Consider the following 12,845-nt stretch of genomic DNA (forward strand, 5'->3'; position numbering starts at 1 on the left):
AAGTTGGAGTAAAAACCGTGGCCCTGTTGATGAAGAGGAACAGGGACCACCACTCCTTCTGCCTTCAGAGTGCCCAGCGCCTGCAGAAGAGCCTCGGCTCTCTCGGGAGGCGGAGAAGACCTGAAGAATCGAGTCGGGGAACGAGAGATGAACTCTATCTTGTAACCGTGAGACAGAATGTCTCTCACCCAGCGGTCTTTTATTTGTGGCAGCCAGGTGTCGCAAAAGCGGGAGAGCCTGCCACCGACCGAGGATGCTACTAGAGGAGGTAGAAGTCATGAGGCAGCCGCTTTGTTAGCGGTGCTCCCAATGGCCTTTTTAGGACGTGACTTAGACCGCCATGCATCAGAGTTCCTTTGTTCTTTCTGAGACCTTTTGGACGAGGAGAATTGGGACCTGCCCGCGCCCCGAAAGGACCGAAACCTCGACTGCCCTCTCCTCTGTTGGGAGAGGTTCTGCTTGGGCTGGGGTAAGGATGTATCCTTTCCCTTGGATTGTTTGATGATTTCATCCAGGCGCTCGCCAAAGAGCCTGTCGCCAGAAATTGGCAAACCGGTTAAACGCTTTTTTGGAAGCGGAATCTGCCTTCCACTCCCGTAGCCACAAGGCCCTGCGGACTACTACCGAATTGGCGGTCGCAACTGCCGTACGGCTCACAGAGTCCAGGACAGCATTCATAGCGTAAGACGCAATTGCCGAGGTCTGGGAGGTAATGGAAGCCACTTGTGGCGCGGCCGCTTCAATTTTCGCTTGACCTGCTGATATAGCTTGTAGCGCCCATACGGCTGCGAATGCTCATCTTCCACTGCAAGTATGGATCTAGCCGCCAGTCTGGAGATTGGAGGATCCACTTTGGGACATTGAATCCAACCTTTAACCACTTCCGGGGGAAAAGGATAACGTGTATCCTTAAGGCGCTTAGAGAAACGCTTATCCGGACAAGCATGGTGATTCTGGATTGCCTCTCTGAAATCAGAGTGGTCTAGAAACATACTCTGTGTACGCTTGGGGAACCTGAAGCGAAATTTCTCCTGCTGAGAATCAGACTCCTCCGCCGGAGGGGCTGAGGGAAGAATATCCAGCAACTGATGAATGGATGCAATAAGAACATTCACTATGGCGTCCCCGTCTGGAGAATTAAGATTGAGAGCGCTCCCAGGATCAGAATCCTGGATCAGCTGTTTCCGCATCATCAACCAGAGAATCCCCCCGCTGAGACCCTAAACAATATGATGTCGAGGGAAATTCTAAGCGGGCTCGCTTAGACGATCTGGGGCTAGGTTCTAAGTCCGAACCCTCCGTCTGGGATGTATGAGATACCCCGTGAGGACATTGTTGGTCCAACTGAGGGGGGTCAGGGAACAATGATTCAACAGAGTCCCTTTGCTGAGATACCGGTCTGGACTGCAAGGCTTCTAGTATCTTAGCCATAGTCTCAGAGAGTTGATCCTTAAAGGCTGCAAACTCAGTCCCCGTCACCTGGACAGTGTCAACAGGTGGCTCCCCCTGGGCCCCTCTTAGCAGAGGATCCGGCTGAGGAAGTGTCACAGGGGTCGAACACTGTACACAATGAGGGTCAGTGGAACCTGCCTGTAGCTGGGTCTTACATGCGGCGCAGGCAACATAATAAGCCTGTGTTTTGGCACCCCTGCCTTTTATGGGCGCCATGCTATAGTTTTCCCTGAGTAACACAATAGGGTATATAGCCAGAAAGAACTGTGCTCATACAGTGTAAATTATATACAGTACACAAATAATGTACCCATACAATACAGCACCATGGGGCTAGCACCACATGTGCTGTTTACCAGCCGCCTAAGCGGTTATGAGGCCACCAGAGACCGTGTCTGGGTCTCCCATGAATATGTCCCTCTCTGCAGCGTCGGTGGAGCTGACAGGAATGGCTGCGGCGTCCTGACGAGCTGAGGAAGCTGTGGGCGTGGCCTAGAAAGAGCGCGAAACGGGCGCTCATACTGTGTACAGTGAGGGGAGTGGAGCATGTAAATCATACTCCAGCCCTCATTGCTGCTCGCTCCGTGCAGCGTCCCGCCCTTCCCCTGCCTGTCAGGGCTGAGGGCGGGAGAAAAAAAGGGAAACTAGGCCGCAATGAAGCCGGGGACTGTAGTAATAAACGCGGCCGCCGTAAAAGCGCGGTCGCGTGAAAGTCCCCGGCGAACTACAAGTCCCAGCCGCGCCGCAGTGTCCCGTGGAACGGCGGTCAGTGCGGTAGCCCTTACATATAAACACACTCAGCGAAGCTGAGTGTGTAATGGCACATATAGACCCGGTCAGCGCCGCGGTCCCCGGTGCACTAGCACACCCAGCAAAGCTGAGGTGATGCCGTGCGCGGTCCCCATAGGGATACAGAGTACCTTTAAGATGCAGGGCCATGTCCCTGAACGGTATCGGCTCCTATCCATCAGGCTCCACAGGAGTTGTGGATGAAGCCCGGTCTCAGTGCCTGGAGACCGATAAGATCCCACTTCACCCAGAGCCCTAAGGGGGATGGGGAAGGAAAAACAGCATGTGGGCTCCAGCCGCCGTACCCGCAATGGATACCTCAACCTTAACAACACCGCCGACAAAAGTGGGGTGAGAAGGGAGCATGCTGGGGGCCCTATATGGGCCCACTTTTCTTCCATCCGACCTAGTCAGCAGCTGCTGCTGACTAATCTGTGGAGCTGTGCTGTGCGTGTCTGACCTCCTTCGCACAAAGCAAAAAACTGAGCAGCCCGTGGGAGCACGGGGGGTGTATTGGCAGAAGGGGAGGGGCCTAACACTTTTAAGTGTAGTACTTTGTGCGGCCTCCGGAGGCATAGCCTATACACCCAATTTTCTGGGTCTCCCAATAGAGCGAAAAAGAAATACACAAGCCCCCCTCGTCAGACAGAAGTGTGCCACAGGAACCCATTTTGAAGACAGAGGCGAGCCCCTGTGGCCTGGATATGCTGTAAATGTAAAACTCCAGAAGTATGAGTCTGCAAAATTATTTGTTACATACTATTAAGATTAATACTGTTCTGGATCTGTAGCCATAATATCCTGCCCTTAGATAAGTCAGTACAGTATGATGACAGAAATGCATGTAAGTGTAAAGCCTCTAGAACATGGGTGCCTAAACCTGTGGCTTGGGAGTGGGTCCAAGTTTTTGGCTTACGGCTGTCTCCCAGCTTGGTGCACAAAGTGTAGCAAACAGCTATGAAGAGAAGGTCTCCAGATGGTGACTTTTGTGAGTTGCCCTGTGCAGAAGAGCAAATCTGGATGCATGTCTATTGGTGGGGAGGGGCATAAATATAGTAAGCTGGAGATAGTATCATCCTATTAGAGGGGTCATGAACCTGGATATAATAGTTAGGTTGGAGTGCGTCCTGTGAGAATTGCAAATGAAGTAAAGTCTGAACCCTTGGTTGTGAGTATACTGCCTATAACTGAGGGTGGCACAAAGTTCTGCTGAGAAGCTTTGTCTGTCATTATACACTAGTAATTGGGGTCCTAGGTGATACTACAACAGGGGACGGTCGGATCTTTGTATGTGGCTCGCGAGTATATCTTAGAACTGAATGTGCCTCTCAAGGTGAAAAAGGTTGAGGACCACTGCTCTAGAATAAAAATGTAATACCAAACACTCTAGAATCCAAAGACATACTGATCGAGAATCTAGATTGTGAGCCCCAATGGGGACAGTGTTGCCACTGTATGTGAAGGGCTGTGGAATTAATGGCGCTATACAAGTGAATATATTATATACGCTACGTACAGTGTTACTATATCAGCATTAGCAGCTTCCACAGCAATGCTCAAAGGATCTTTTCCATCTTCATCGGTGGCATGTTGATTGGCCCCACGCTTCAAAAATAAGCAAACTTGTCTGGTACAAAATTAAGAAAAGTTAAAAATGAAGACAGTGAAGACAAATACACAAGTCCAGTCTGAATAGAGATCTAATCACTATATTGTATTATTAGCCACATAGAATGTTTTTAACTTTCGCACCTAGTATATTCCTGTCAAGATTACATTACCAGATGATTCCACATGTTTCCCCCAGGTAAAATAATAAAGCCTATTCTCACCTTCCATATCGGCACCCTTCCAGAGGTGCAGCTGCTCACGGTGCGGGGCTCTCGTGGGGTTGTGACGTTACATAAGCCACGCATCCAATCAGCACCAGCTTCTGTCTCCCCACCTTCGGACCAAACTAGTTAATCAACAGGAAATGTGCGCTGCGGCTGTGCTCACTTTCTATTGATTGCTCGTTTGTTCCAAAGGCAGAGAGACAGATGGTGGCGCTGATCAGACACAACCCCACGGGAGCCGCTGGAATGATGGTAGTACAGGGACTATAGGCTTTATTATATTACTTGGGGGTGGGGGAGACATGTAGTGGACAACCCCTTTAAACTAATGACCAAAAAGAAAAAAAGTACCACACATTTTATTTTATTCCATAATAGGAGTTAGATTTTTTATTTTAAAAATTTGAAGAGTAGGTAATTTATATTTGATGCATTTTTTTGGCATCTTAAACAGATGTTTAATGTTCTTTTTTATTACCATATATACTAGAGCATAAGCTGATCTGAGTATGAGTCGAGGCCCCTAATTCTACCACAAAAAACTGGGAAACCTTATTGACTCAAGTATTAGCCTAGGGCGTAAATTGGGAAATGAAGCAGCTACTGGAAAATTTAAAAAATAAAAATAGATACCAATAAAATGTAATGTGCCTATCCTTGCCCCCCCCCCTTGTAGTAATGTGCCCATCCATGCGCTCCATAATAATGTTCCCATTATTTAGTAATGTGCCCTGCAGTTATGTACCCATCCTTTAGTAATGCCCTCATTCCGGTCCCCTCTTGTCCCCTATTCTGCCGTTGTTTACCCAAAAATAAATATTCTCACCTGTCCTTCGTTCCTGCGGTATCCTCTTACCTGCTTCTTGCAGACCCCTCCATGATTGCGGCTGGTTCATGGAGCTGCAGCTATGGCTTTACTGAAGTGAAATGGCTTGCGGCGCCGCAAGAAGCACCCCTCGATGATCGCGTCCAGTGCACGGGGCTGCCAACGCTGCTGTCAGCTCTTTACTGCAGTTGAATGCTTTACGACATCGCAAACCATTCAACTGCAGTAAAGCCAAGACGGCAGCCTGCAGCAGCGGCTCTGTGCACCGGCCGTTATCATGGAGGGATCTAGGTGCCTGCAGACTGCAAGAAGCAGGCAAGAGGACACCACAGGAACGGAGGACAGGGGAGAATATTTTTTTATGGCAACCTCACTTGAGTATAAGCTAAGGAGGGCATTTTCAGCATAAAAAATAAACTGAAAAACTTGGCTTATACTCGAGTATATACGGTAATCCCTATAAGGACAACTTGAATCTGTGATCGCAGATACAATACACTGTATCAATTTTGTAATGCAGCATATTGTACACTTAGCTGCCTTCAATGAAGTAATTCTGAGCATGGTGCATACATTCAGACCCCACATGTCATATATATATATATATATATAAATAAATAATAATAATAATAATAATAATATGGGGGGGAGCCTGGTATTTCATGTGGCCCCGCAGAATACACAAAAGTCCCATTTGAAAGGGGTTAATTTTTTTTTTTTTAATAAGATTACATACTAGGTCAGTGATGGCGAACCTATGGCACGCGTGCCAGACTGGGCACGCAGAGCCCTTTTTGCTGGCACGCGCACGGTCGCCACATTCAGCCAATATGCACTGTCCGGTGTGGTCGCGCCGACAGTGCAAAGTGGTGTTGGAGCAGAGAAGACATCTCTCCTCCTTCTGACACGCCTCCTCTCCTGAGCCGCAGGCCTGTTCCCTAGGAGACGGAGGAGCGTCAGTAGGCGGCGCCGGCGTCTTGTTGCCTTGCGGGAACTGAACTAAAGGTGGTGTCACACATAGTGACGCAGCAGCGATCACGACCAGCGATCTGACCTTATCAGGATCGCTGCTGCGTCGTTACATGGTCGCTGGTGAGCTGTCAAACAGGCAGATCTCACCAGCGACCAGTGACCAGCCCCCAGCCAGCAGCAACGCGTGGAAGCGTAACTAAGGTAAATATCGGGTAACCAAGGAAAGCATTTCTCTTGGTTACCCAATATTTACCTTAGTTACTAGCGTCTGCCACTCTCACGCTGCCAGTGCCGGCTCCCTATTCCCTGCACTCCTAGCCAGAGTACACATCGGGTTAATTACCCGATGTGTACTCCAGCTACGTATGCAGGGAGCAGGGAGCCGGCACTGGCAGCGTGAGAGCGGCAGACGCTAGTAACTAAGGTAAATATCGGGTAACCAAGGAAAGGGCTTCTTGGTTACCCGATGTTTACTGTGGTTACAGCTTAACGCAGGCTGCCAGACGCCGGCTCCCTGCTCGCTTCAGTTCGTTGCTCTCTCGCTGTCACACACAGCGATGTGTGCTTCACAGCGGGAGAGCAACGTCCAAAAAATGAAGCAGGACATTCAGCAACTGAGGACGCAGCGATGGAGCAGGTGCTGCAAGGTGAGTTTTTTATTTTTTTATTTTTAAGTTGTGTGCAGCTGTGCCAAGGTGTGGGGGACAGTGCCAGCACGGGGGAAACATGGTGAGCACGGGGGAAACATGGAGAGCACGGGGGAAACATGGAGAGCACGGGGGAAACATGGAGAGCACGGGGGAAACATGGAGAGCACGGGGGAAACATGGAGAGCACGGGGGAAACATGGAGAGCACGGGGGAAACATGGAGAGCACGGGGGAAACATGGAGAGCACGGGGGAAACATGGAGAGCACGGGGGAAACATAGGGAGCACGGGGCAAACATACAGAGCACGGGGCAAACATACAGAGCACGGGGCAAACATACAGAGCACGGGGCAAACATACAGAGCACGGGGCAAACATACAGAGCACGGGGCAAACATACAGAGCACGGGGCAAACATACAGAGCACGGGGCAAACATACAGAGCACGGGGCAAACATACAGAGCACGGGGCAAACATACAGAGCACGGGGCAAACATACAGAGCACGGGGCAAACATACAGAGCACGGGGCAAACATACAGAGCACGGGGCAAACATACAGAGCACGGGGCAAACATACAGAGCACGGGGCAAACATACAGAGCACGGGGCAAACATACAGAGCACGGGGCAAACATACAGAGCACGGGGCAAACATACAGAGCACGGGGCAAACATACAGAGCACGGGGCAAACATACAGAGCACGGGGCAAACATACAGAGCACGGGGCAAACATACAGAGCACGGGGCAAACATACAGAGCACGGGGCAAACATACAGAGCACGGGGCAAACATACAGAGCACGGGGCAAACATACAGAGCACGGGGCAAACATACAGAGCACATGGCAAACATACAGAGCACGGTGCCAAACATGGCTGCAAGGATGGGGGTAAACATGGCTGGAAGGATGGGGGGAAACATGGCTGCAAGGATGGGGGGAAACATGACTGTAAGGATGGGGAAACATGCCAGGATGGGGTACATTTAGCAGGAAGGGGAACATGCCAGTAAAAGGTACATTTACCAGGATGGGGGAAACATGAAAGGATGGGGGGAAATATGCTAGGATGGGGGTACATGAACATGCCAGGATGAGGACAAATGCCAGGATGGGGAACATTTAGCAGGAAGGGTGACATTTATCAGGATGGGGTACATTTACCAGGAAAGGGGACATTTACCAGGAAAAGGGAACATGCCTGGATGAGGTACATTTACCAGGATGGGGTCATTTAACAGCATGGGGGAACATGCCAGGATGGGATACATTTACAATGATGGGGTACATTTACCAGGATGGGGTACATTTACCAGGATGGGGTACATTTACCAGGATGGGGTACATTTACCAGGATGGGGTACATTTACCAGAGTGGAGGACATTTACCAGGAATGGGGTGCATTTACCAGAGTGGAGGACATTTACCAGGAATGGGGTACATGCTGCGATGGAGGAACATTTACCAGGATGGGGAATATGCCAGGATGGAATACATTTACCAGGATGGGGCCATGATGTGGACAAATATACCAGAATGTAGGAAATATATATCAGGATGGGGGACATGTTTACCAGGAAGTGGCCCAAGAAGGGGACATAACTACACAATGAAAGGGGAGGGGAGCAACTTGCACGTCTTTATGGGATTTCAGGATGTTCAGACTTTGAAATATAGATGTGGATTACAAGGTGAAATCTGATTGCATTCCAGGCTAAAATCTCTGTCTAATATGCTGAAATTTTTTTCCAGAGGGATCAATCCAACTGCTGTGTCTGGAAGGGGCAGGGGCTCAGCTTCAATGTGTGGTAAGCATGAGCGTGATGCCCCATGCTGAAGAAAAGACTGCAAAGGTAAGGTTACAATAAATTATTTACATAATAGGATTGGTTGGCGCTTCGGAAAAAAAAAATGGGTTTAGGGCTACAGTTTCGGCACTCGGCCTGTAAAAGGTTCGCCATGACTGTACTAGGTGATTTCAATTACAAGCATGAAAACATTCAACTGAGCTGACCCCAAAGAAACAGCTTGGCTGCTTACCCTGTGCGTCCAAGCACAGTTGCATGATGTAATGGTCCTCTTCCTTTGACATCACGATGGTTAACATTAGCCCCATTTTGGAGAAGAAACTCGCAGGTCACTAGAGATCCCTAAGAAGAAGAAATTTTATGAGGAAGTATAAAAAGAAAAATGTTACAATATTAACGGGAATCTTTCATCAAGACTTCACACCGAAACTTTTTATATGTGCATGTAGCTCTTCCGAATACTATTACAGCAGTAGCTTTACATGGCCAGTCTGCTACTCTTTTTCAGAAAAAAACAGCTTTTGACTTGATATGCAAATGGCTATGATCAATTTGAAGCCTCTGTCACTCCAGCTCTATTTCCACCACCTCCTCCTGCTTGACTGATGGCTCCTTTGCCTGAAGTTACATAGCATAGTGGAAGTCAGTTAAGCAACAGGTGACGGTACTAATTGGGGAATAGAGCTGGAGTGATAGAGCAACATTCGCCTCTAAAAAGTTTGGAGGTTAAAACACTGCTCAGATTCCATTTAACATTAAATACTTATTCCTACCATAGAAACTAAAAAAGAACAAGACGGGATAGATAGGATCAAGCAGTATTAGTGCCATGTAGCAGTTATAAATTAAAAGCATTGTAAATTCATTCCAGATGAAACAGAGCAGAGTACCCCATGTACGGCCTTTATTAAAGGTGTAGCATTGTTTTCTTTTATGTTAACCCAGTTGACTTCTGCTCCGTGAGCCAAAGCTTCAGCCATTGCAGGAAGGTTTTGCTGAAAAGCTGCATTGTAGAGCTGAAGTCCGGGGATTTCTTTTTTAGTGCCTGGAGTGTCTTGAAATACGGCAGAATCCCTCTTTTCAGGTTTCTTCTCCATCTCTGGAATATGTGAAAAGAAAAAACTAAAAAATACAGTCTAGTTCTAGAATTTAATGCTTATAATTGTCTACAAAATAAACTAAAAACCTCCAATCACATGCTCACTAACAGTAATATAATTATATTTATAATTACAATACATAACATACACATACTTATATAGATATGTAGATCAAAGACATTGTAAGATCAGAGGACACGGACCTGCATCATACAAACTGTTGGAAGACACTGCAGACGTTAGGAGCTCCCGGCTACCGTCTGCACTAAACTGGATTCCACTGTCATTGCTTCTCACTAAAATGGAAAAAAATAGGTTCTAAGTTAAATCAAGGACAGTAACAATTTATACAAACTCTTTAGGTTTTTATAAATATAGTAAATACAAGTCATTTTGCGAATCATAAAGTAACTTATATTAGCACATTCAGTGTTATAAACTGTCTGGTTACTTTCCCATGCGTCTGCATCGGATTTCATTTGATAAAATAAAGCATACTAGTTATATACAGTAATCACTAGATTAAATCTGCCAAGGTTATAAACTTAATTCTGTGTCTATTTATGGCCATCTTTACACCTCTATACAAGAAAATCAGAGGTAGCCAAGATCTGACTTTTTTACCTATTGTAAATTATATTGCATTTTCTGTACACAAGTATGGAGCATACCATCTTGCCTGTGGACTTCCTGATGAAGAAGTGAGGACACTTCGAAACACAAAAATAAAACCATCTACATTTTACTCAGCACTTTGGATCTTCGTCATTCTTACAGCAGCGCAGAAGAGATTCACATCTGTTGGGGTTCCTGATTATTCCTGGCTCTTGAGTGCAGGAACTCTGCAGCAGCTGGATTACGTATTAATTCTGGTTGTGTATCACACAATCCAACAAGGTGAGCACAGAACTCATCACCTTTTTACATGTTTTTAGGGTAAGACCCTATTGCGCTTTTTATCCATAGCTCTTATCAGACGGTGATTTGGATTTAGTGTTTCAGAATAGACATGCTTTGAAAAGTAGTCCGGGTACTATGACTCTCAGATGGCTATTCCAAGGTTGGCATCGGGCAGCTTCTCCCCTGCCTACTCCAGTAGACCGTCAGGCCTCACCCTATACACTCACGTTACAAGTCACATGTCAGTCAGAGGGAATGGGGCGAAAAGAAGCCACCGGACACCTTTGTTGGACTGGTCATCCAAGATGCATACTTTCAGCTTTTCAAATTACACCTTTCTCTGTAATATTTGCTGTAATTTCTGTTCATTATATCCTGACACAATGTCCTATCTTTAGAACTCTTCATTTGAAACATGTAGGCCAGTTACTGGGAATTTTTCCACTATGCCGTTTTGTTTTTTTTTCAAACTGTTTACTAATGAAGTTATTTTTATATTGAAAATAATTTTGGTCGCTTTGCTGGATGTCTGCACAGTACTTGGATCTCCATTGCTTACTACCACTATAAACACTTAAAGGGAAGGTATAGTCAAAAAAAAAAAAAAATAATAATAATAATAATAATAACTGAAAAAATGTAAAGTAATAATGTTTAAATGTTTTGTTTAAATATTTTTTTTTTTTTTTTTTTTTTTAATTGTGCAAAACATAAAAAAAAATTTTTAAAAAAGTTTGATATTTTCCACTGTTAAACACTAAGGGGAGCAGCTTCTGAAATCCTACTGAATTTTCACTGTATAAAAAGCTCAGATTACAGCCTGCCGTAAAGTGGGCGGAGTTTGCTCTCCTGTGTGTGATGGCAGGCTTCCACCCCTCCTAATCTGAGTGTTTACAACAGATAACAGAGAATGACATGTAAGGACACAATGCACAGCCATTTTCCTGGTGACCAGAAATGTCTAAAGTGTCACCAAGGACAGCAGGAGTATCACACAGGATAGGATTAGATACACGGCTCTGCAGACAGTATCACACAGTATAGGATTAGATACACAGCTGTGCACACAGTATCACACAGGAGAGTATTAGATACAAAGCTCAGCAGACAGTATCACACAGGATAGGATTAGATACACAGCTCAGCAGACAGTATCACACAGGAGAGGATTAGATACAAAGCTCAGCACACAGTATCACAAAGGATAGCTTTAGATACACAGCTCAGCAGACAGTATCACACAGGATAGGATTAGATACACAGCTGTGCAGACAGTATCACACAGGATAGGATTAGATACACAGCTGTGCAGACAGTATCACAGGATAGGATTAGATACACGGCTAAGCAGACAGTATCACACCGGACATGATTAGATACACAGCTCAGACAGTATGATACGATAGGATTGGATACACGGCTCTGCAGACAGTATCACACAGGATAGGATTAGATACACAGCCGTGCAGACCATATCTCACAGCAGAGGATTAGATACACAGCTTTGCAGACAGTATCACACGATAGGATTAGATACACAGCCCTGCAGACAGTATTACACAGGAGAGGATTAGATAAACAGCTATGCAGACAGTATCAGACAACATAGGATTAGATACACGGCTCAGCAGACAGTATCACACGACAGGATTAGATACACAGCCGTACAGACAGCATCACACAGGAGAGGATTAGATACACGGCTCAGCAGACAGTATCACACAGGAGAGTATTAGATACACGGCTCAGCAGGCAGTATCACACAGGAGAGGATTAGATACACGGCTCAGCAGACAGTATCACACAGGATAGGATTAGATACACAACCCTGCAGACAGTATCACCGGTACACACACAGGTACTCACATGCAGTGGTGCGTGCGTGCGCGCACACGCACACGCACACACACACACACACACACACACACACACACACACACACACACAATCACCCCTGATGGGGACCTTGTGCCACACACACACAATCACCCCTAATGGGGACCTTGTGCCACACACACACACACACCTTTCACATCATTCCTCCCTGTGACCTCCGGTGGGCGCTCCAGGCAGCTGTGCTGCATGCCATCCTCCCCTGCGTCCGACCGTCATTTCACACATCCGATCGCATACACTCACACATCCACTCACATACACTCACGATATCGCACATACCTGTACAATCGCGCGCACACACTCACAACATCCGGAGATATCACATGCTTCCCATGTGATCCTCTCTCAGGTCCTGGAAGCTCACTGCACAGCATCGCAAGCGCCGACACACACTCACAATCACCCCTGATGGGGACCTTGTGACACACACACAGCAGCGGCGGGCAGAGCTGGGGGAGCTGCGGCAGCGGGCAGAGCGGGGACTTGGGAGAACGGAGGGAGGGGGGTGTCATTGGAGACGGTAACGGCGGGGGGGAGGGGCGGCGGCAGTAGCTGGGGCAGAGCAGGGGCTGGGGAGAACGGAGGGATGGGATGTCATCAGAGATGGTAACG

At 47.0% G+C, this 12,845-nt stretch overlaps 1 protein-coding gene across 4 annotated transcripts in view; it reads right to left on the minus strand.

Moving 5' to 3' along the window:
• ACAP2 (ArfGAP with coiled-coil, ankyrin repeat and PH domains 2) overlaps positions 1-12,845 on the minus strand; it is a 186,691-nt gene that overhangs the window by 21,573 nt on the left and 152,273 nt on the right. For all 4 annotated transcript variants that reach the window (XM_075340520.1, XM_075340519.1, XM_075340523.1 and 1 more), the window contains 4 exons: positions 9,641-9,733; positions 9,228-9,436; positions 8,570-8,679; positions 3,758-3,868 (listed from right to left, as the gene is read on the minus strand). In XM_075340520.1, the coding sequence (XP_075196635.1) occupies positions 3,758-3,868; positions 8,570-8,679; positions 9,228-9,436; positions 9,641-9,733 (523 nt within the window). The remainder of the gene's footprint in view (positions 1-3,757; positions 3,869-8,569; positions 8,680-9,227; positions 9,437-9,640; positions 9,734-12,845) is intronic.

This window comes from Anomaloglossus baeobatrachus, chromosome 3, assembly GCF_048569485.1.
Source record: "Anomaloglossus baeobatrachus isolate aAnoBae1 chromosome 3, aAnoBae1.hap1, whole genome shotgun sequence".
In the NCBI taxonomy this organism is placed as follows: Eukaryota; Metazoa; Chordata; class Amphibia; order Anura; family Aromobatidae; genus Anomaloglossus; species Anomaloglossus baeobatrachus.